This window comes from Hyla sarda, chromosome 1, assembly GCF_029499605.1.
Source record: "Hyla sarda isolate aHylSar1 chromosome 1, aHylSar1.hap1, whole genome shotgun sequence".
NCBI classification, from domain to species: Eukaryota; Metazoa; Chordata; class Amphibia; order Anura; family Hylidae; genus Hyla; species Hyla sarda.
The window spans coordinates 375,069,598-375,094,597 of NC_079189.1; the positions used below are offsets into that span (position 1 = coordinate 375,069,598).

The following is a 25,000-nucleotide window of genomic DNA, read 5'->3' on the forward strand; positions in this document are numbered from 1 at the left end:
GATGAGGATTTTTATCTGGTAAATTATGGAATTGTTGGCTTTCTTGGTGTTCCTCAGAAATACAAATAGGTAATAGGAGTAACTAGCACCTGTAGCCGACTCTCCAAGTATATGTAGCAGAGGCTATTTCAGTTTTTTTCTGTAGATGACCTAAAAGTATGATCTGTGCATTGCTGTAATAGTACGAACTCCAAGTGAAGACCAGCAAATGGCACATAATGATTACTAAACAGATTCACCTTGTGAATGATAGTGTGGACATACAGGCAGCCTGGAATTTATAATGGTATTAAACATACTTGGGGGATTTACTAAATTCACCCCAAATTCTATTAGAAGTTTGGCAAAACATACTTTGCAAATCCACATTCGTAGTTTTAAAATAAAGATTTATATAAGACGTTTTGCCAGTGGTGAGATTGCACATTTATGGTGTTCATAAATATGGAAGATGCACAACAAATTGCTATTGTGTTCGAACTGCTAAAATCTTGGATAGGTTTCCTCCATTGTATAGATATAGATGTTGTGAAAGGTTATGTTGACCAAAACTGGGACTCTCCTTTAAGGCATTAGTAGCACTAGCATCATCTGAGCACCCACTTCTCCTCAGATGGTTTTGTCAAATGATATCCGTTTTTTAATGTGTCTGATTCAAGAGTCGGTTACATAAAATATGTGAAAAGGACCATTGGGGACAACTGAGCTATTTTGCAGTATAAGTTATAGAAAATGTTACAAAATTGATTAATTTATGTGCAATCCGTATGCAAAAATGTTTGAGAGGTAGCTTCAGGACTGTGCACTAAAGCTAGGTTTACTCTTCTATTTTTTTTTCTTTTTGCACTGAATGGGTCAGAGCACAACTGACAATTTAATTAGAGTCCTGATGGATCCCCTTGACTTTAATAGGGTCTGTCAAGTCATGAGTTGAGTATAGAAAAAAGATCGGACATGAGCCTTTTTTATTTATTTATTTATAGATCTGTTTTTTTTTTTGTTTTTTTTTTTGTCTGCTCAACGTTCGTCCTTCCAAAGGGCTGAGCTCCATTTAGCGAGCACAGCGGTAGTGTGAATTTTGCCTAGATTGCATATAACCCACTGATTTATTCTTCTTCTCATGTTTTTCTTAACACACAAAAATGTTTTGAGAATCAGGACAAGTCACTTTTTCAATAGAATTCTTCCAGGAAACGTCAGGTTTGTTACTATTATGGTCATTTTGTTAAAGAACATTTTTTTCCCCCCCAAAATAAAAAACAAGAACCTTGTAAATACACAGCAAAATACAGCACGTGTGACCTTACCCTTAAAAATTCTGCAAGACGTAGCATGTAAAGCCAGCCTATAGCTGGCTATTTCTCCTGATCCCCACATCCCTGCATGTTTTCTGCATAGGGAGATTGGGAAAGCTGGGTCCGGGCTATCTCCCGGAGAACAAAAGAGTAGGGCTTGTTGAAATCAAACATGCCCACCCCATTTCTTATCTGTTCTCTGCTATTGGGGAGAATTGGTAGGTTCCCATAGACAATAAATAGTTGGCCTCTACAACTAAAATCGGTGGCTTCTGCCAGCTTTATGTATAGCCAGTTTTAGTGTTACTTTTTTCTTTGTTCACTCCTCTATAGTTTTTAATCAGATTTGCATAACAATCTTACGAATGGTTGATGCATCTTTTATATAACTTATAAAGTATTCCTGCAGGTTGTAACTGTTGCTGCATAGGTGCAATTGATACAAATGGCTAGCGTGGCCCACTTAGTTGGAACAATTTTGACCACAGTCCTGAAAATATTTGCCCATCATGTTCATGTGATCTGTTGCCCCATTAAATGCACTTTCATGGATCCTTTACTTGCATGACAAGGATTGTTTGGTAGCTCTGCTTTATATAGTGGTGCCTATTAGACAGTGAACAGTGAAATAACCCATGGTACTCTCTGATCTTTATGCCTAGAGAAGTTAATTTATCAAACTGGGGGAAAGCAATGCCTCCCTGCCCAGTGGGTACAATGTGTTGTCATACAGTTACAGTTAGTCTTAAACACAATGAAAAAAAAAATCTAAACACATTCAAAGGGAGAACAGACATTATGAAAAGCTATTTTCATAGAACTGCCATGATAAATAGTATGTGATAGTCCAGATTGTATGACTCTCAGGAAGGCTGATAGGTCTATATGTGCCCAGTATTTTAATAGAAAATATCACTGTGCCTAACACAATTATTATATTGGGTTGTCAGACTTTCTGGATATTTAGTTTATTAATATTTACTTTAAAGGAAAGGTGGTACAGACAGGTAGTGCAGGTGACAATGATAATATTTCCCTGTCCCTGCCCTGTGCATAGGTTCTCCCGCTATCTTCCTCCGTATTTACTGTTCCGGGGCAGACTTGGAGCATGGGCGGAGCTTCGGGATGTCACCGCTGCTGTTTGCTAGCAGTGGGACACAGCAGAGAAGCAGGAGCTCTGAAGTCACAAAGCTTTGCACATACACCAAATCAGCCCCATAATGGAAAGATACAGAAGGAAATAGCGGGAGAACAGGAGCATTGAGCAGGATCGGGCAAGTATGGTTGTTATCAGTGTCACATGCTTTTCCTGTTTGTACCAGCAGGTTAGTGCAGGTGAAATGGATGTATGATTTTCTTTAAACGTTAATCAACACACCCATTAATGGAGATGTTGGATAATCAATGTGGCATCTGTTATAACTTTCATAGTTTTCATCTAACTTTTCGAACTAGTTGAACTGATACATGTAGCTTAAGGATGTGTCCCTTATACAGAACAAATTTTGAGACTGGACCCCTACCACAGACTGTAACAGGGTTGTAGAGCAATATCTGGCACTGGGGCACACATGCCAAACAACTCTCCTAACAGCCTCAGCCAGTAGAAGTAGCCTTATGCCCTGCTTGCCGGAGCTTCTGCAGTAGCATGACCATACAGCTGGGAAGATTCCTATAGTAAAATCTGATAAAATTTTAATAATTAATGTTACAAACCATGCATTTTATGATTTTAGGTATGATAACTATTTCTAAGAAAACTTAAAGGGGTTATCCAGGAAAAAACTTTTTTTTTAGACATCAACTGACTCCAGAAAGTTCGAAGTAATTGACAAATCTGTTTATTAAAAAATCTTAATCCTTTCAGTACTTATGAGCTTCTGAAGTTGAGTCGTTCTTTTCTGTCTAAGTGCTCTCTGATGACACATGTCTCGGGAACCGCCCAGTTTAGAAGAGGTTTGCTATGGGGATTTTCTTCCAAACTGGGCGGTTACCGAGACACGTGTCATCAGAGAGCACTTAGACAGAAAAGAACAACTCAACTTCAGAAGCTCATAAGTACTGAAAGGATTAAGATTTTTTATTAGAAGTAACTTACAAATCTCTGAGTTTATACGAAGAGAAAAGAAGTCACACTCCCCATCCAGTAGCAGAATATAAATATCGTCCTTTATTCACACCGGCAAAGTGGAACATAAAATACGGTCACTTCACGTGGGGAGCGAGAGCAGCCGCTCTCAAGACGCAGGGGCACACCACCAGAGGCAACTAGTTTCACGTCACGGCTTGACGCTTCTTCCGGCCAATAAGGTGTACGCATACCTACTCAGGTGGGTAAGTATTTATACAGTCTTAATACAGTCTTTAAGACTGTATAAATACTTAACCACCTGAGTAGGTAGTTGGCTGGAAGAAGCGTCAAGCAGTGACGCGAAACTAGTCGCCTCTGGTGGTGTGCCCCCGCGTCTTGAGAGCGGCTGCTCTCGCTCCCCACGTGAAGTGACCGTATTTTATGTTCCATTTTGCTGGTGTGAATAAAGGACAATATTTATATTCTGCTACTGGATGGGGAGTACGACTTCTTTTCTCTTCGTATAAACTCAGTGATATCAGTATACTTGGATATAGTCAGCACCTCCACATAGCAGTATACGTCAGCACGAAGGTCACAGCAGCACTTGTTACACCGTGCATCCTCTGGGCTATTTGGCAACGGTAGTGCCTGGTGCTACACCTGCTCTTGCAAATCTCTAATTTACAAATCTGTTTAACTTTCTGGAGCCAGTTGAGATAGATATATATATATATATATATATATAGATAGATAGATATAGATATAGATATAGATATATATATATATATATATATATATATATATATATATATATATATAAATAAAAAATACTTTTTTTTTTCCTGGAATACCCCTTAAATTTAAATTTTGTAAGTGCAAAAATCTTTGGTCAAAGCCTAGATTTGGATGTAGTCCAGAATGAACTTTTTCCTGAGAAATGTATGTGTTCCCTTTCTTTGTTATCTCCTTTGTATTTGATGTTCACTATATAAAGAAATAAGCCTTGGTGCTTGTAGTAAATTATATTTATTTCCCCTTAATGTCCTGTGTGGAGGATGCTTTTTACCTTTCTCCCTAATGTAATAGACTTTAATCAATACAATATTTTGTGTTATGTAATATCTGTTGTTGAGCTCGGTCCTCAGTGTAATGTTGGTGCATCGGGGTATCTTTATCTCTGTAAAACTATTAGTGACGTTTAAATGTTATCTGTCTTCTCTTTAATAAAACAAGTGGTTTACTTTGGCAGAAATGTGATGCATAGAAGGATAAGTCATGTGTATCATATTATTCCTGCTGCATACAATGTCACTTAAAAGGTTACTTGGAGGGCAAGGGATAACCGTGTTTGATCACAATTCAAATAGTCATTGGTCATTAAATCACTTGGCAGAGCTCGACTCTTCAGATGATGTAGCAGTCTGGCTGTTTGTAATGAGCTCCGAGCAGCCAGATCAATGAGAGATTTGACCTCAACGTTAACTACTAGGTCACATTGCTTTACATGTATGGCTGCGCCCAAAATGAAAGGATTTTCTTTACAGATGATAACCTTTTTGGTGCCCAGAGATGTAGAATGCCTTTGGAGGGGGAAACTTTTCTGCCATTTTACAATACACAGTTTTATCTTTCCTTGGACGGTTTCCTTCGAAACAAGAAAAAAATTATAATAATTAAATACTTGCTGTACAATTGCCTCCTACTGAGGTAGCTTAAATCTGTCCATGACCTTTTAAGGTGCTAGACACCTTATACTAAAGTTGGCCAAAACGAACACCTTTTGGGCTAACTGTCTGTCTAATTTGTATTGGCTGATGTTGGGGGAGAGAAGGGTTAGGCTTGTAGAAGCCATGTCGAACTATATATATATACACCGTATTTATCGGCGTATAACACGCACTTTTTAGGCTAAAATTTTTAGCCTAAAGTCTATGTGCGTGTTATACGCCGATACCGCCCCAGGAAAGGCAGGGGGAGAGAGGCTGTTGCTGCCCGCTTCTCTCCCCCTGCCTTCCCTGGGGTCTAGAGCCCTGCTGCCGGCCCTTCTCACCCCCTGGCTATCGGCGCCGCTGCCCGTTCTGTCCCCCTGACTATCGGTACCGGCGCCCCATTGCCGGCGCCGATAGCCAGGGGGAGAGAAGCGGCGCCGACAGCCAGGGGGAGAGAAGGGGCAGCGGCACCCATTGCCGGCGCCGCTGCCCCGTTGCCTCCCCCCATCCCCGGTGGCATAATTACCTGGATCGGGTCCGCGCTGCTGCAGGCCTCCGGCGTGCGTCCCCTGCGTCGTTGCTATGCGCGGCGCACTGACGTCATGCGCCGCGCCGTGCAGCGCATAGCAACGACGAAGGGGACGGACGCCGGAGGCCTGCAGCTGCGCGGACTCGACCCAACAGAAGGGCCGGCAGCAGGGCTCTAGAGCCCAGGAAAGGCAGGGGGAGAGAAGCGGGCAGCGACTGCCTCTCTCCCCTGCCTTTCCTGGGGATGTATCGGGGTATACACGCGCGCACACGCACCCTCATTTTACCATGGATATTTGGGTAAAAAACTTTTTTTACCCAAATATCCTTGGTAAAATGAGGGTGCGTGGTATACCCCGATAGATACGGTATATATATATATATATATATATATATATATATATATATATATATATATATATATATATATATATATACATATACACAGCTGCTAATAAGTACTGGAAGGACACATTTTTTTTTTTAATAGAAGTAATCTGTATGCTACAGAGGAAATTCTTCTCTTTTGAATTTCTTTTTGTCTTGTCCACAGTGCTCTCTCCTGACACCTCTGCCCATGTCAGGAACTGTCCAGAGCAGTATAGGTTTGCTATGGGGATTTTATCCAACTTTGGACAGTTCCTGATAAGGGCATCAGGTGTCAGCAGAGAGCACTGTGGATAAGACGAAAAAGAAATTCAAAAGTTCATTTAAATAAAATAAAGTTTTCCACCTGAGTACCCCTTTAATATGTGAATGGAGGTCAGGAGAGATGTTGGATGAGCTGATGGAACGGACTGCTAGTTCACACACACTAAACCCAATGCACAGGGTTATAGTGCAGGTGAACCTGAGTAAATCAATGTATCACGGACATAAATTAATGGTCCACGTGCACAGTTATAGCCCTTGTTCAGAGTCTGGTCCTTTGCGCAATTGAGGCGAGAGCGGTCTTTCCAAGTTTTCCTGCCTCCTTCCTCCGTGCTTTCATATGCCCATCCCTTGAATATGCATCAATGTTTTAATGACCTGAGAGTCTGCTCCCACGTGAGCGTTCTAATGGATTAGCAGAGTGCAGGCGTGACTCCCTCCTCTTTAAAGGGGTACTCCGCCCCTAGACATCTTATCCCCTGTCCAAAGGCTCCACCCCCTCGTGATGTCACACCCTCTCCCTCAATGCAAGTCTATGGGATGGGGGTGTGGCGCCCGCTATGCCCCCTCCCATAGACTTGCATTGAGGGGGCGGGGTGTGACGTCACGAGGGGGGCGGATTCATGGGGTATCGTGGGATAAGATGTCTAGGGGCAGGGTACCCCTTTTAATCTCAAGTCCTAATGATGAGAAGCCTATGCCCATGTGAGCATTCTTCTGCCACCTGAGGCTTCATTCAGATTTCACCAAGGTGTCTGATTTCTCCCACTCTACTGTGTCAGTAAGGGTTTTTGGTAGGCGACTATCTATGACAGCCTGTCCTTCCTTTGCCTTAATTTCAGGGTAGGCTGTGGTAAACACCATTCACTATGTATTGTTCTGTATATTGTAAGTGCCACTGTCCTTATTGATCCTAACTACTCTTGGGTACAAAGCTGTGCTGTGCTTCCCAAATTCTGTTTTAAAAACACCAACTAGTTCCGTCTGGCCTTTGCTAAATAGCTACACATTTTTGGTGCCAATGAGAAGTCGAGCTATCATGAGTTCATGTCTCTCTACATGTTTGTTTTAGTAAATACATTTTCTTTATGGTATAACAATTCTGGAACATCTTTTCTACAAGTCTACCTTTCCTCTGTCTGTCCCCACACATTCTGACATTGTCCATTCACTACTGACAGTTCCAAACTTTCTACAGACACACCTCCTGACAGGGAGAATGGTAACACCAAGTTGTCAGTTTTGTTGTAAAAAATATTCAGGAGGTATAGCATAATATATAGGCATAGTGTGCATAAAAAGTTTAGTAATTTAGCAAATATGTTGCTTTAAAGAGTACCTGTTCCTAAATAAATTTTTCTAAACTACCTCAGGCTATGTTCCCTAACTACTCCTAACACCCCTCCGACCCTTATTAAAAAAAAAAATGTGCTTCACACTGTGCAATCTCCAAGCAGACGAAAGAGGGCATTACCCAGCATGCATGAAATCACTGAGGCTTGCTGGAGGACCATTTCCACACTCACATCGTTGCAGTGCTGTGATGAATTGAAGACCTCTGGCTCTGTGCAGCTTTCAGTGAGGCTCTGTGTAGCCTTCAGTCTGTGCAGCTTTTAATCAGGCTCTGTGCAGCTGTCAATGAAGCTCAGTGCAGAGAAACACTTCCTGAGTTTGGTCTCCTGCCAGTCCGGGAGGAGACCATACTCAATGTGTTAATTGTGGCAGGGAACAGAACAGCACCACCTAGTGGACATTTTTTCCATTACATTTTAACCCCTTAACGACGCAGGACGTATATTTACATCCTGCACCGGCTCCCGCGATATGAAGCGGGGTCGCAGTGTGACCCCGCATCATATGGCATCGGTTCCGGCGCTCATCAACGGCCGGGACCCGCGGCTAATACCACACATCGCCGATCGCGGCAATGTGCGGTATTAACCCTTTAGAAGCGGCGGTCAAAGCTGAAATCGCAGCGTCCCGAACAGCTTACAGGACACCGGGAGGGCCCTTACTTGCCTCCTCGGTGTCCGATCGACGAATGACTGCTCCGTGCCTGAGATCCAGGCAGGAGCAGTCAAGCGCCAATAACACTGATCACAGGCGTGTTAATACACGCCAGTGATCAGCATGAGAGATCAGTGTGTGCAGTGTTATAGGTCCCTATGGGACCTATAACACTTCAAAAAAAAAAAAGTGTTAATAAAGGTCATTTAACCCCTTCCCTTCCCTAATAAAAGTTTGAATCACCCCCCTTTTCCCATTAAAATAAAATAAAACAGTGTAAATAAAAAAATAAAATAAACATGTGGTATTGCCGCGTGCATAAATGTCCGAACTATAAAAAATATATCATTAATTAATCCGCACGGTCAATGGCGTACGCGCAAATAAATTCCAAAGTCCAAAAAAGCCTATTTTTGGTCACTTTTTATACCATTAAAAAGTGATCAAAAAGTCCGATCAAAACTAAAATCATACCGATAAAAACTTCAGATCATGGAGCAAAAAATGAGTCCTCATACCGCCCTGTACGAGTAAAAATAAAAAAGTTATAGGGGTCAGAAGATGACATTTTTAAACGTATACATTTTCCTGCATGTATTTATGATTTTTTCCAGAAGTACGACAAAATCAAACCTATATAAGTAGGGTATCATTTTAACCGTATGGACCTACAGAATAATAAGGTGTCATTTTTACCGAAATATGCACTGCGTAGAAAAGGAAGCCCCCAAAGTTACAAAATGGCGTTTTTTCTTTGATTTTGTCGCACAATGATTTTTTTTTTCTGCTGTGAATTTTTGGGTACAATGACTGATGTCACTGCAAAATAGAATTGGTGACGCAAAAAATAAGCCATAATATGGATTTTTAGGTGGAAAATTGAAAGGGTTATGATTTTTAAAACGAAATTGCAAAAACGGAAAAACCCTGAGTCCTTAAGGAGTTAAACATATTTATGCTGATAATTTTAAAAGCAAGTGGATGGGAATGTGTCTGCTAATTACACAAGGAACACTATATTAAAGAGTACCTGTCACCAAATAAAACTTTTAATAAACTAGTAGTTGTCCTGAATTCTAGTCTTTATTAGTCTATAGCTACATGCACTGTTTCTTCTTTTGGAAATGCTCAACAAGTTTGCCATATGTGCTTATATCCTATTATCTGAGCTCCTGTAGTTCAGTAGACTTCTCTACCTAGAATGTACGAAGAAGAAAACGTCTGTATAGACAACCGTTGATAAGTGCAAAGGTCAGTGATAGTTGTTACAAACTGACTCTGTGATTGAATAGAGTATTTCTATTTGTAAGCTGTATATGCTATATGTATTACCTGATGTTATCTATTCCCACATGTTTTGTGGGAATAAAGACTTTGATTCATACAATTTGGAGTGCCATGGATTCTCTTCCACATGGCACCCATCCCATAAGAGTGTGTGCTGGATCATGGCATACTTCTTAATGTAGACATGGACTTGAAATGTAGGTGAAGTGTAGTTGTAAGTTACTAATCCTCTGATATTGAAATTACTTTCTTTACAAACAGGTGCTTGACAATACGTACACAGCACCGTACAGAACCCTGCAAATCCATAAAAGGCCTGCTGTTTACATAGACTCCAGACTACGAGTTGTCGTAAAACCACGCTGTGTTTGCTGATGGGGTTGACTGGGAAACCTGCGAGAATTGGATCTCCCCCAGCTGCACTGCAGTATTATTGGAACGCGCAGCTCCTAGAGGGAGTCATTCTGATAGGACTATATAATGTAATTACTAGCTATGCCGTTCCCGCAGGTATAAGTGTACATTCGCCATAACTGAACCCTTTGTGGCAGGGAAAAGAAAACAATCCTTAGTCATAAATGCACCTGTAGCTGTATTTCTCATGAGAACCGGCTGAACTTCTGTCGGTGAATTTAGTCATTGGAGTTGTGTGCAGCTCCCCCTCAGGCTAATGGTTTAGAATAACTCTCTATCTTTACTGAGCCAACATGTTTTTAGCCCTGTGCTTATCCTCCTCACCCTCTTAACCTTGTCAGTGAGGAGTCTGAACAGACATTAAGCAGCTGGAATGTGAGTGAGCGATTCACACTCGCACCAGTCTGTTTGTAGTGGGTTGTTTGCTTTTGATTCTTGTTGAGCTGTTGACAAAGGCTTTAGGTACAAATGGGAACAAGCTGAAATGACGCTGTGCCAGCAAGGCCTGGCGATAGATAGTGGCCTACTTTCATTTCCCAACTGTTGAAAAGAAAACACATTGAAGGAGAGCATCTTGTCTTCACAAGGCTTCCTTATCTTCCTCTTCAGTGGATATGATAAATTCATGACGCCCAGTCAGGCTGTGCTTAATGTAGGAAGTATAATTAATCCTTTTACTGGCTCCCAGCTGCCAGGGTAATTGAGATAGAAAAATCCCTCACTCCGAGTACAACATAAAGAGGCCTGGTTATATGCTAATCGATATTTCCTCAATTACCTGAAATGCTGTTTCCTTTTATCACGTGGCCCATTTCAGTTTATTGACCTGTGATGTCATCAAGCAGTAAATCCTTATTGAACAACGGAGGCTTCTGCATTTACTTTTATTTATTTTCGAATGCACTGAAAAGAAAGAAAGGAAAAAAAAACTCTGCACCCAATAAGACAGTCCTGCGAAATGCGAGAGGCAGAAATGCATCATTTTAAATATGGGGTTATACATTTCATTAAGGGAAATGTTCTCTAATTAACTTAACCGGCATAAAGGCCGGCTTTCCCACACAACAAAATACTATAGGCAGTTGTCAGAGTAATGAGTGACTAAGGATTAAATGAAATTGTATACCCTGAAATAGAATAGCCATTAGAATTAGAAGTCATTTACTGGAACATAATTTAATTTGCATTAAGGGAAACTGTTTTTATACAATAAACTCGGAATGCCTCAACCGTTAGGAAAAAAAAAAAGAGAGAAGGAAAAAATAAAAGCACCTAACATTTTGGTAATTGTCGCTGCCAATTAGAAGACTGCTATTCATTATGGAGGTGGAGGGTGGAACAAGGCCTGCACTGTACATTAAGCCGTGAGTCTGTATATTGCTTTCAGAATAGTGTCTCACAGGCTTGTAGTAGGTTCAAGGGAGTCTCCTCGGGGTAGAGTCATCTCCTTCCGTGGAGCTTTTGAATATGTTTAGGGTTGTAATGTTTTATTTGTTTTATTTAGTTATTATGTTAATTGTTTTTGGGAAGGGAACAACTGATTTGGATTCCAATAGCTTCCCCCAAGCCTGCTGACCAATGGCTTCAGATTCTGGTATGTCAAATTCACCTATTTTATGCGAAGTTGACATTAAAAGGGTATTCAGATATACAAAGCAAAAATCCACAGTATAAAGTAGTGAAATCTATTCAATATTATCCCATATAGTCATTCACTACTTACAAGCCCAAAATGTGATGTTTATAGCTGGTTCGCTGGGGTAGTTCAGCTTTGCTTTCCGGTTAGGCATGCTTAGTTGAAGCACTAGCAGCTATAGGAGGATGAGCTTTTCGCCTAAGAGCAGGAGCACAGACATGGGGAGAACTGCTATTAAAGGGGTACTCTGCTGCCCCAGCGTTCGGAACATTTTGTGCCGAATGCTTGGAGTGGGTGGCAGAGGTTGTGATGTCACAGCCAAGCCCCTCATGACATCACACCACCCCCTCAATGCAAGTATATGGGAGGGGGCATGGCAGCCACCACGCCCCCTCCCATTGACTTGCATAGAGGGGTTGGGGCGTGACATCATGAGGGGAGTGGCCGTGATGTCAGGACCCAGCTGCGGGATCCCCGTGATCAGACATCTTATCCCATAGGAGGACAGCCTGGTGTGGATATCGGCACAGCATGATGGGAATTGCAGTCTGCCACCCACATGAGATGTTCAAACCCTGTGTACTCTTGCTGTGCTAGGAAGGAGCACATAGGCAGCAACAGTGTAATAAAAAGGAGGTGTATCTACATGTTTAGTATGTAGGATTTGTGTTATACTGCTGCTTTCTTTTAAAATCTCTGTAGCCTTCTTCCAAGCTTTGTGATACCTGCCATTTTGACTTTCCAGAAAAAAAAAACAGCTTAGCATATATTATGAAAAAAGTATAGCACAAAGTTTCATTAATGGAAATATGAGTGTCACTCATGCCCACTGTACATGAGTGACACCACAGGGGTCACATGTTAGAAGGAGCCTGAGGTAATAGCAGCATGTCCTCTTCTTTAATTTCACTGAAATACTTACATATCTCATTATAGCCACCACAAAGCTCTCAGCAGAAAGGCTCCGAGGAGCAGTGTCAGCTTAGTGTGTTGCCACCAGGGAGCTGAGTATGTCCTGACATGTCTGGATAACATGGCACAGCAGCTCATTGTAATGTGATAGGCTTAGCTTTGTTCATGTTTTGGAGTGTCCTTTTGACACCGCTAATGAGCGAGAATATAAAATGATACCATATTGACAAGCTTGGTCTACTCCCAGAGTAAATTGCACATGTTATTTGAGACGCTTGGATAATTCCTCCCCCTGCATTTAATTGCTGGTATGAAGATTTGTATTCATTTTGTAGGCTGCTCTGGGTTGGAGCGTAGATTGCAGAAGCAATACACTTTTTTACTGTTTAGCCGTCCTCCTTGCTAACACTTCTGTCGACTAAGTGGATGTTCCTGAATTACAGGCCTTCAGTCTGATGTAACCTCCCACATCTCTTCTAGAAAGGCTGAAGGTTTTAGGGTGTGTTACAAGCTGTCAGTGATGCAATATCCTTGGAATATTGTATACATGGGAAACTGCAGGCTAGGGAACTACAGACAGTGTCCCCACAACAGCCCTTGCTACTTATTGACACTTTGTGACATGGTCGCAACTTGTACGGACCAAAGTGGTGCTGCAGTGTATACATGCAAGAGCACGCGGTCTAGTGGTTCTGGAGAGAATTGTTTTAGTTATGTTATTATTTATTTTAAAGAATATAATTTAAAAATGAAAAAGCCTTCATTTTCATTATGAATAAGGTGGCCTAGTTATAAAGGGGAAAAAAAAGCCTTTTAAAGGTGTAAAACTTATTTCTAATCCGTTGGACTAATAATAATTAAGTCTATCTTTGGGCTGACAGCTGGGGCCCACACCAATCCTAAGCTTTATACGCAATGTTGTCAGCCCCCTAGAGGGTGAATGCAGCAACAATGGGCATGTTTAATTGGGCCATTCACTTGGGTGGGGGGGGGGGGGCAAGGAATTCTCATAATCCGTGGGGATCCCAATAGTGTCCTCCATCATATGTTTCTCTTTCCTATGGATAGGTGGTGGTTTCGTCCCCATTAAGCTTTAATGGTCCATTTACAAGGGCCCTTATGAGGCACTTGTGGTTCTGTAGCAGAGAGAGGAGGACACTTGGAGGGACAAAGTATGGGTTGCAGAGTTTGATAGACATTTTGATTTATTTTAATGCCATTACTGGATTTTGACTTTATTATTGATGGCTTATCTGTAGGACATGGCCTTAATGTTTTGTTGGTGCGATCTGACTCCTTTTACCTCCAAAATAAAGAGGACATGTAATATTAAAAAGAGAAAAACTCAAAACCTCTCTAAGCTATGACCTGCTTGATGGTTGTAGTCTGGGGCGCCAAATAATCTGTGCGTGCAGGCTCCTGAGATGTAAATCTATTACTGGTCCTGTAAGACTTGATGGAAACCCTAAAATGCAATTGTGTAAAATAATAAAAACCATGGGAAGTCCTTTTTGGGCATGACAGTTAGGGCTCTGTGCTGTTCAATGGTCTATTTGTAATACAGGAAATGGTGGTCATATTTCCTAGAATTCTCATCCTCTCTCGTTCTGTATTAGACTGTTAATCTTTCCGATGGACATGACCCATCTCTCTGTGGTGGTAATGCTTTAGGCTTTCTTTTTCCTGCCTTGTTACAATTTCTGGTGTTATTTTTTAAACTACACTGGTAAAAAATGTACTTATTCAGCTTGATCTCTTTACATTAAACTTAATAACCCTCTTAATATGGAAGTGCAGCTTGCATTCAAGTATTGATATTGCTGTCCCGCTGTCTCAGGCAAAATGTAATAATCTGTTCTCCCAGGCATTTACATCTTGATGGCTGCATTAACCATGTGATGGCATAGTGCTTTAATATTGTGCTTCTTAATTGAATTATAGATCAAACTCGAGATTTTAGTAAAAAATTAAATAAAATTTGGAAAAGTCACATTTAGTGGATGAACAAAGATACTTCAGGCCCAGGTAATTAGGTCATATGTACTATAAATACAGCTATTCAGCTCCGTGAACAAGGAACTCCAATCCACATTTGCTATGTAAACATGCAAAGGGTTCCCACTCTCTACAGTCACAATGACTTTAGCAAACTAGTCAGGGGGAAGCTCCTCAATTTCTTATGTAAGGAATTAGAATAAACAATGCGCATGTCCGCAAACTACGGGGCAACCTGTAATGGGTTAGAAGGGTACAATTTTATGAAGCATCACCAACCCAGGGATCTCATTTTGTATTTTGTAAAGGGAACCCTCTGCCTTATGTGCAAAAAATAATTCTCTATCATAACCGTTAAATGCAAGTGAATGGGGTCTGTCGGGACCCGATAGAAGCCATTTGCATCCTACCTGTTTTAGCCCATAAAACCCAAATCCCAATATCTGTCTATGTAGTCTTAATAGCCTGGGTATTCCAAGACTGTTAAGAATACTTTATATTTGAGAGTAAAAGTACATATACTGGTTGTCTGATATGCTTCCTGCTTTAATGTTTCTTGGGAACCAGTTCACTCAGCAGATTTTTTTTTTTTGCGCTACTTCTGCATTTCATGTGTGGTATGCTTGCAACTTGGGCTGGTTACTTGTTTCCCCTTTCTGGTCTCAAAAATCCCTTTATTTTTTTATTTTTTTTTAGGTGAAGGTAAGGGCATTATTTATTGGCTAGCATTAGTGTATATACTGGTCATCACCTAAGGAGGATATACGCAGATGAGAGAATCTGTCACCCTAACTAGTGTCCCAATTTATATCAAGCAACAAAATTGCCACGCATTTATCTTGGCCTTGGTAATGGAGTGTATATGTGCACTTGTGATCTTGCTTCATCTGTTTGGGAAGATAATTGATTATGCACCATATGTATTGGATAGTGCAAGCACCATACATCTTGGTTAAATGTCTGCTTTTAGTTCAGATTGTTCACCGAAGGTTGCCTTGTGCATTATATCTCTTACCTATGTCTGCTTTATTAACCTGAGCAGTATATGAAGTCTTTTGTTTTAAGCCTGGCAGCCTGAAGCTGTTTTGAGACTGTTTTGTGTATATTTTCTCTCCTCCTGGAAATTTGTTTTATTCTCGGTTACCTGAATCTATGGTTTTCTGCTGTTCTCTGGAGAAAAGACATTTGTTAATTCAATGTGCAGTGCATACCAATTAGGCCTGAACTATGATTATGTTGTCTGAATGGCACCATGCACCTTTTCTCTTTTCTGCCACGGAACACTATGCCATTTATTTGGAGATTGAGAAGTGAATTTCCCCTATGCAGCCGCTAAGGGCTTTTCTTCCTATATGTCCCCAGATGCTTTACTACATGCTTTAATCTTAACTGCTCATATCTTGCTGTTGCTTGTGATGGCATTTTATCACTTTACGCCTCTTTAAATAGTGGGAATAAATATTTTTCCACTTTTGCTAGCCACTGCAACAGCATTCATGCATCAGGAGATAGACACTGCGCTTGTGTGTATAAAGTGATGCTTTCTTCCAAGGATCATCCTTACGGAAATCAGATCTTCGGCCATGATTCTCCAACCACTAATTGTCCATTGGTGTTTTGAAAAATTGTGTTTCCTAAGAGGCCTTTTATGCCGTCAACTGGAAAAAATTCTTAAGGTACCAGATGCATACAAGAAATGTTTGCTTATTTCTACAAGCAATTACTATATAGTGGGGTTTATTTAAAGTGGCTTCCACCCACCTGTTATTTTTCGGGCCACCCAGGACCACTTAAGCAGTGTTTGGCTTTAATTCCCTTATCTATTTCACTTCCTCTTGGTGATCCATTCGCCGGCATTCCTAAAGGGATAACATAATCTTACTTTGCCCATAGCACAGAAGCTTTTGTTGAGTAGGCAATGGGATTAGATGGAGCTTTATGGACAGTAGACTTGTTCCTAGAGGCAGCAGAGGATAAAACATTTCTTCTTTTTCACCTTATGCGGAATACACAGTAGTAAGGAAATATGGAGCTGAACATATAGTGCAATGTGCTTGTACGTTGTCATACTTCTTGTAATGTAAATGATCTGTTGGCATATCCGGCCATAATATTGGAAGCTTCTACTGAAAGAATTTAGTACATGTTAATAGAAAAACATCTGTGTAAAGAAACTTCTGAAATTCTATATATTAAACATGTTTCATGTATTCATTTCTGTTTTTAATACTGTTCTTTTCCACCATTACAGCTAGTAGTATGAACTACTATTATACTATTATATTTATTTTAACCACGACCTGTGATAATTGCATGCTATATACAATGGATTTGGAAAGTCTTCCGACCCTTTCGTTTTTTTCTCCTTTTGTTATGTTGCGGTCTTTTGTGGAAATAAAATACGAATCCGTTTTCCTCCATGATTCTGCATTCAATACTACGTAAACAAAGTGTTTTTTTGATCATAATATTGTACTGCACCCTGCAACCTAGGTCTCTATAAAGTAAAAATAAATGAATAAAATTTCACATTGACAAAGTATACAGATCCCTTACTTAGTACCTAGTTGAGGCACCTTTTGGCATTGTCTCCAGTCTTCTTGAGTATGATGTCATAAGGTTTGCACATAAAGATTTGGTTATTTTCTGCCGTTCTTCTCTGCAGATCCTCGAAAGCTCTGTCAGGTTAGATGGGACAGTTGGGCAGACCTTTTCAGGTCTCTCTGGAGATGTTGGATTGGGTTCAAGTCAGGGCTCTGGCTGGGCCACTCATGGACATTTACAGAGTTGTCCCTAAGCCCCTCCAGTAATATCTTAGCTGTGTGCTTTTCTTGTTGGAAGGTGAACCTTGAGCCTAGTCTGAGGTCCAGAGTGCTTATACTTTCCCTCAATCCTGAACCGTCTCCTTGTCCTGCCTGATAACAAAAAAAGCATGATGCTGCTACCACAATGCTTCTCTGTAGGAATCATACTTTTTTTTTTCTCACAGTGTGTGAGACCTTTAGGTCCTTTTAGACATTTATTTAGTTATTTTATTTTTATTTCTTGCAAACTTCAGGTGGTCTTTTGTATATCTTTTAGGAACCAGAAACTTCTCTCTGGCCACTCTGCCATAAATTCCAAATTGGTAGAGTGCTGCAGTGATGGTTGACCTTCTGGAGGTTTCTCCCGTTTGCACACAAGGTGGGAGATTTATCAAAACCTGTTCAGAGATTTTGATAAACCAATCAGATTGCTTTTTTCATTTTTCACAGGCCTTTTCAAAAATGAAAGAAGCTATCTGGTTGCAATGGGCAACTCAGCAACTCTTCCTCTGGTCAGGTTTTGATTAATCTCCCCCAAGATCTTTGGAGATTAGCTACATTAGTGACCATTGTGTTCTTGGTCACCTCTCTTACCAAGGCCCTTCTTCCCCGATTACTTAAGTTTAATATAATACCACTCCTACTGTGCAGTTTGTTGATTTTTTTTTTACTCCAGATCTGTGCCTCAACACAGTGTTGTCTCTGAGCTATACAGGCAGTTCTTTCTACTCATGGGTCAATTTAGATCTGGGCATCCTCCATTTCTCCAAGTGTCAAAGGGTCTGAATATATGTCATAGCAAAATTTGTATGTGTATAGCCAATTTTAGGGCCAAAATGTAGGTTCTAATGTGCATGGTTATCTCCTTTCCATTCCATTCAGAACATATGAATGCTCTTCTTAGGTTGACATTCATGTGTATGGAAGGATCAAGAGAAAACCGTCAGCTGACCAAAGGTTTGACCAACAGCTATCTTATGTGTATAAGTACCTTAAGTTACCATATATATTTGTGGTGAAGTTGAGGGGCAATACCTTTGTGAGCTCAAGTGATGTTCTAGTTAAGCTGGCTTTTATTTTTTCTTCCTATTTTGTAACATTTTTGTGCATACTTTCTGTTCAAATTAAGTTAAAATCTTTTTGGGTAAACATTTTGGTTGTTACCCGCTTTTCACAGAAACTGATATAATGAAGTCACAAGATTTTTTTTCATATACCGTATCCAATATTTTAGCACATTTATTTTTATCGCAAGCGCCCTAAAGACCAGTATGCTTATTACATTGGCCTTTTAGTGTCTTTGCTAGTTCACATTTACAAGCTACTCCTGTGCTCTGCTGTACCTAATGAAGTAGGTATATATTGTTAACAAATTGGAAGTGGTCATTTCACTGTGATATTTTATCATGTTAAATGGAGCATAGAGGCTTCTTTCTAACATCTCAACTTCACAATCTCTTAAGTGAAGCAATTTAACATCTTTTTTTTTTTCTCCCCTCCATTATGAATAATGTTCCCTGCTGAAATATGTCACCAATACCGCACTTAGACATCAAAATTCAGTTCAGCAACTAGAGGAAAGTGGCAGAACAAAACGGTTTAAAGAATCCAGTGCTAAAAAAAAGTGAATATAACATCCATTAAAGTAATAATAAAAACATTTACCATGACCCAACTATCCTATTCCGGAGGAGGAGGACAGGAGACCTTACCCTAGGTGTGAGCCTTTGTTTACTGATCACTATTAAAATATTAAATTTTTGAAAGTCCATTATGATCCCCTAAAAAAAAATTTAAAAAAAATTAATAAATAAAAATGTCTTAGTGGGCATGTGCCATATGCTTGCACCAATGCATACAATGCTTTAAAGCGGTACTGTCATTAAAAACAACCTTTGATATGTCTATTAGACATGTCAAAAGTTGTTGATTCCATCTGGTCTCGCTCCTGAGAACCGCCGCAGCATTACATTCCGCTCCCCAGCCGGCCGAGAGATCAGTACATTTCTCTGCATAGAAATGGATGGACCCCTCTCAGCTGGCCAGGGAGTGGTAAGATCAACAACTTTTGACATGTCTATTTGACATGACAAAAGTTGATCTTTTTAGTAATGCTTCAAGTGCTGCAAAATCTGCTATGTAAATAACCATTATTATTATTTTATTATTATCATAACTGTGCCAAAGGTAGCAGAGAAAGGCAGTGATCAATCTCCACTTTGTCACTGTAATCTGGGGGTGTTCAGAAAATCAACTATTGCAAAGGGAACAACAATTTGTTTATTATGCAACAGTCTGCAGTCATATTGTCGTGGCCCATCTCACAACCATATTATGCACACATTTTCTCACCCACTCTATTTGCCAGTCTGACCACTGGGCTTACTTGACACAAATTCACAGCTTGTTAGGGTTTCTGTTAGTTTTTACAGCCACTGAACAGTGAAATACGTAGGAAGCTTGACTATGGATATTTGTAGGTAAATGCGGAAAGGAACTGCAACCAATCAAATTCAAACTCATTTTTAAAATGGCCTCTAAAACATGACAGCTAGAAACTGGTTGCTATGGGAAACTGCTCATCTGTTCCTCTACACAAGGTTTGATAAATCTCCCCTAAGAGCTTTTAGGTATTTTTGCCATCCTATTTATGATCAGATCTATGTCCGGCCCTTTGCTAAGCGATGCATTTTGTCCTTTCTTTTTTAGAGTTCATCAGTTTCTCCATCTGCAAGTTTCAGAGCAGCAGAAAAGCACAGAAATTCTGCAGACTATTCCTCAGACAGTAAAAAGCAGAAGACAGAAGAAAAAGATATAGCCGCTCGCTATGTAAGTACAATTGGACCTTGATGCGTTCTAGTCTTAACAGAATGAACAGATAACACCAGCTTGCATCTGTCATGGGTGTTGTTCATATACACTGCTCAGAAAAATAAAGGGAACTCTAAGATAACACATCCTAGATCTGAATGAATGAACTAATCGTATGAAATTATTTCATCTTTACATGTGCTGACAAAAAAATCACACAAAAATTATCAATGGAAATCAAATTTATCATCAATTCATGGAGGTCTGGATATGGAGTCACACTCAAAATCAAAGTGGAAAACCACACTACAGGCTGATCCAACTTTGATGTAATGTCCTTAAAACAAGTCAAAATGAGGCTCAGTAGTGTGTGTGGCCTTCACGTGCCCGTATGACCTCCCTACAATGCCTGGGCATGCTCCTGATGAGGTGGAGGATGGTCTCCTGAGGGATGTCCTCCCAGACCTGGACTAAAGCATCAGCCAACTCCTGGACAGTCTGTGGTGCAAGGTGGCTTTGGTGAATGGAGCGAGACATGATGTCCCAGATGTGCTCAATCGGATTCAGGTCTGGGGAATGGGCGGGCCAGTCCATAGCATAAATGCCTTCCTCTTGCAAGAACTGGTGACACACTCCAGCCACATGAGGTCTAGCATTGTCTTGCATTAGGAGGAACCCAGGGCTAACCACACCAGCATATGGTCTCACAAGGGGTCTGAGGATCTCATCTTGGTACAGCAGTCAGGCTACCTCTGGCAAGCACATGGGTGGCATTTCTTTTGGGGGGCCGCACAGCCCTCCAACACCATTACTGACCCACTGCCAAACCGGCGGTCATGTTGGAGGATGTTGCAGGCAGCAGAACGTTCTCCAGTGTCTCCAGATTCTGTCACGTCTGTCACATTTGCTCAGTGTGAACCTGCTTTCATCTGTGAAGAGCACAGGGCGCCAGTGGTGAATTTGCCAATCTTGGTGTTCTCTGGAAAATGCCAAACATCCTGCTCGGTGTTGGGCTGTAAGCACACCCCCACCTATGGATGTCGGACCCTCATAAAACCCTCTCGGAGTCTGTTTCTGACCGTTTAAGTGGACACATGCACATTTGTGGCCTGCTGGAGGTCATTTTACAGGGCTCTGGCAGTGCTCCTCCTGCTTCTCCTTGCACAAAGACTGAGGTGTAGTGTCCTGCTGCTGGGTTGTTGCCCTCCAACGGCCTTCTCCATGTCTCCTGATGTACTGGTCTGTCTCCTGGTAGTGCCTCCATGCTCTGGACACTACGCTGACAGACACAGCAAACCTTCTTGCCACAGCTCGCATTGATGTGCCATCCTGGATAAGCTGCACTACCTGAGCCACTTGTGTGGGTTGTACACTCCGTCTCATGCTATCACTAGAGTGAAAGCACCGCCAGCATTCAAAAGGGACCAAAACATCAGCCAGGAAGCATAGGAACTGAGAAGTGGTCTGTGATCACCACCTGCAGAACCACTCCTTTATTGGGGGTGTCTTGCTAATTGCCTATAATTTTCACCTGTTGTCTGTTCCATTTGCACAACAGCATGTGAAATTGATTGTCAATCAGTGTTGCTTGCTGAGTGGACAGTATGATTTCACAGAAGTGTGATTGACTTGGAGTTACATTGTGTTGTTTAAGTGTTCCTTTAATTTTTTTGAGCAGTGTATATTCAGTGTTCCTAGCCGAACGTGACTATTGGCCACACACTTTATCTTTGACAAGTAAATATGCTTAATGGTTCGTAAAGAAGCATAAATATTTCCAAAGGGTGTATTTGGTTAGAGTGAGCGTAGTCAAGAGTTTGTTTAGTGAGGAGTACATCCAGTTTAGAAGGTTTATCTGTTTACTTAGTTTTAGCTTTAGTATAGCTTTATACAGTTTCTGATTTTTACAGTAACTTCATTTTATTGGCGCTTAACTGCTGAGATGTTCTAGTTTACTCCATATGTAGTGACAGTTCCTTAGTTTATTATTTTAAATTCTAGGAGCCCACAGTGAGCTGAGTGGAGCACTGTTCTGCACAAGTTCGTTGTGCTTCATTCATTCAGGGGACAATTTTCCTCCGATTTTGTGATCATTAGGGGTCCCAGTGGATGGATCCCATTGATCATTTTGTTATCCCCTACCCACTGCAAAGGAAACAATTTTTTTTTCAAGTTAGGAATACTCCTTTTATTGTAGTGCAAACTAACAATTATAGTTGGTTCAGTAGACTTGCAGTAGCTCAAGAAACTCTTTAAAGGATGCCTGTCTTTTTTATCATGTCAATAATGACATGTCAGAAGTTTTAAACTGGGACAGTCCAGGTGCTAAAACTCATACTTACTGTTAAAATAAGTATTTTAATCATGTATAATAGAAGTAAATAACATATTTAAAAATAATTTTACTAATTATATGTAGTTTTCCAACATGTTGTGTTCTGCTCATTGTTGATTGCTCATTACTTAGGGTTATGGCCACCACTGTGATCTTGCACTGATGGTCGCGCTTGCACAATGTCCCATCATCCTTGTTCAGTGCTGGATGGTCAGGTTTTTAGTAGAGTGCGTTCTATTGAATGTGTAGTATCTCTCAGCCACCTCCATCCTGCTTCTTCTTAGACTTTAATGTGACAGATACAGGGCATGTTAGAGTAGGGCAGCATGCTCACTAAGCTGTTTGTGTAGCGCCCTTTCCAAAACTATACTGCCCTATTCTAATAACTTAGGGCAACATTTTGCTTTGAAAACGTGCTATGCAAATAGCGATCCACTTACAATGCTGATCTAGTGGAAATTTGCTTCAGGAGCTTATATGTTTGGGCAATTGTTGGGCTAACATCACTAAAGCAATGCTTGCATGAACTGTCAATCGGGTGCAGGAGTCCTGCCCCACATTTGGACCAGTGAAAGGGAAGTAGCACGAAACACAGAGGCAAACAATGCAGTTGGGAAAACGCCTTTAGAAGCATTAAAGCAGCTCAGTTTTTTCTGCTGTTTCCTCAGAAAGGGTGTATGGTATTTACAAATTTATGGAAAGTTTCATAGACGTGAGGCTAAAAGGTATTTTTTCACACACAGGACAGTGATGGTGAAAAAAGTGATGACAACCTTGTGGTGGATGTTTCCAATGAGGTTTGTGTTATGTTTGTTTTTATATTGCTTGCTTTGTCATAGTTCAGCTAAATATTATACCAATGACTGTAACTTAGAAATTCAACCCATAATAGCAATGAAATTATTAGAATTTTAATTTCTCACAAAGGACCCGTCTTCACCAAGAGGAAGCCCAGCACATTCTCCAAGGGAGAACGGCTTGGATAAAGCCAGGCTTCTCAAGAAAGATCCTCCTATCAGCCCTGCCTCAATTGCATCCTCGAGCAGTACACCCTCTTCAAAGTCCAAAGAACTCAGCCTTGTAAGTCAGACTTAAACTGGCTTTCCCGTAAATTATTTTTTATTTTTTTTTGTCTTATGGACATGTAATGCAAACTTCCTAGCTAGATTCTAGCAGGGTAATCTGTTTCATCCCAGCTCTGCTGCAGATATTTAGTTAAAACTCTATTTAGTCATAACTCTTTCATTATGCCAGCATGTAATCCTGGTCTAACATTAAGAGCGTTTTCTCCAGTGTAGACTGAATGTCGGCCTGTCCTGTTTGTAGGATTTCTTTTGAACTATAGACTTTAGCATCTATAAACTATAGCATCTATTAAATGCCTCCTGGAATGTCTTAGACACCCTTTCCTACAAGTGTTGCTTTCTTTGTGTATTGTAAGTTTTCCCAATGCATCAAGCGTTGGTGAAAATACAATTTCTGCCCTATGTAAGACCTCAGGAGTGCAGTGATATTGTAGGTGAGTCCCTACAATGGTGAGCTGCAATATTATAAAACTCAGCAAAGCCGGAAGCATCATGGAAAATGAAGGCTGCTCTAGGGTAGTCATATCTTAAGTTGAGGAAGAATAAAAATAGCAGACAACCCATCAAAGACACAGTAACTAAAATAAGTATTCACAAAAAGCCACATTTTTCTCTAACCATATCGTGTGCTGTTAATGAGTAAACTAATTTGTTGAGACAACCAATATGGAAAAACTTTATGTCACTTTTGCAAAAAATAAAATTGAAATATTGCAGAAAAATTGCAAAAATTGCCAATACGTCTAAATACTTGAAATATAAATAATACATTTTGGCTGTTGATCTAACATTAGGATTTGGCTTTTTTTTTTATTTTATGCAGCAATTATCTTTTAGCCTATGAATAGGCTAATAGGCTAATATACTTTTATCTTTTCTGATGACCGCTAATAAGCTTTGAATACTAATAGCAGTAGTAAGAGCTCTTAAGATAAGAAATTATGAAATTGACTCTTGTCACCATTATGTTGCTAATAAGTCATATAGCGGTCATTTTCTTTACTCTTGGCTTCATAAATAAAAAGCCTATTTCTTTAAAACACTAAACTAATGTTTTTATACATGTATAAACAGTATGGGGGAGATTTATCAAAACCTGTCCAGAGGAAAAGTTGCACAGTTGCCCATAGCAACCAATCAAATCACTTCTTTGCTTTTTAACAAGACCTCTGCAAAATGAAAGAAGAGATCTGATTGGTTGTTATGGGCAACTGGGCAACTTTTTCTTTTCACAGGTTTTGATAAACCTTCTCATATGTCTTTAGTTATTACTTTGTAACTGTACATGCATGTAGTAATCTAATGAAAAACTATAAAAAATTTATTATAAAGCTGCCAGCACATTTTAGGTGGCTGTCCGAGATGAGAGGCCCCCGTACTTTTTAGATGGCCGGACCATCCTGCCAAAACTTAAAGGGGTTATCCAGGAAAAAACTTTGTTTTATATATTAAAGGGG

The 25,000-nt window shown here is 40.4% G+C and overlaps 1 protein-coding gene across 6 annotated transcripts in view; it reads left to right on the forward strand.

Annotated features, from left to right (window-relative positions):
- The window catches only part of LOC130275550 (transducin-like enhancer protein 4), a 129,685-nt gene that overhangs the window by 73,469 nt on the left and 31,216 nt on the right, over window positions 1-25,000 (forward strand). For all 6 annotated transcript variants that reach the window (XM_056523640.1, XM_056523659.1, XM_056523650.1 and 3 more), the window contains 3 exons: window positions 20,022-20,141; window positions 23,202-23,255; window positions 23,386-23,538. In XM_056523640.1, coding sequence (XP_056379615.1) covers window positions 20,022-20,141; window positions 23,202-23,255; window positions 23,386-23,538 — 327 coding nt within the window. The remainder of the gene's footprint in view (window positions 1-20,021; window positions 20,142-23,201; window positions 23,256-23,385; window positions 23,539-25,000) is intronic.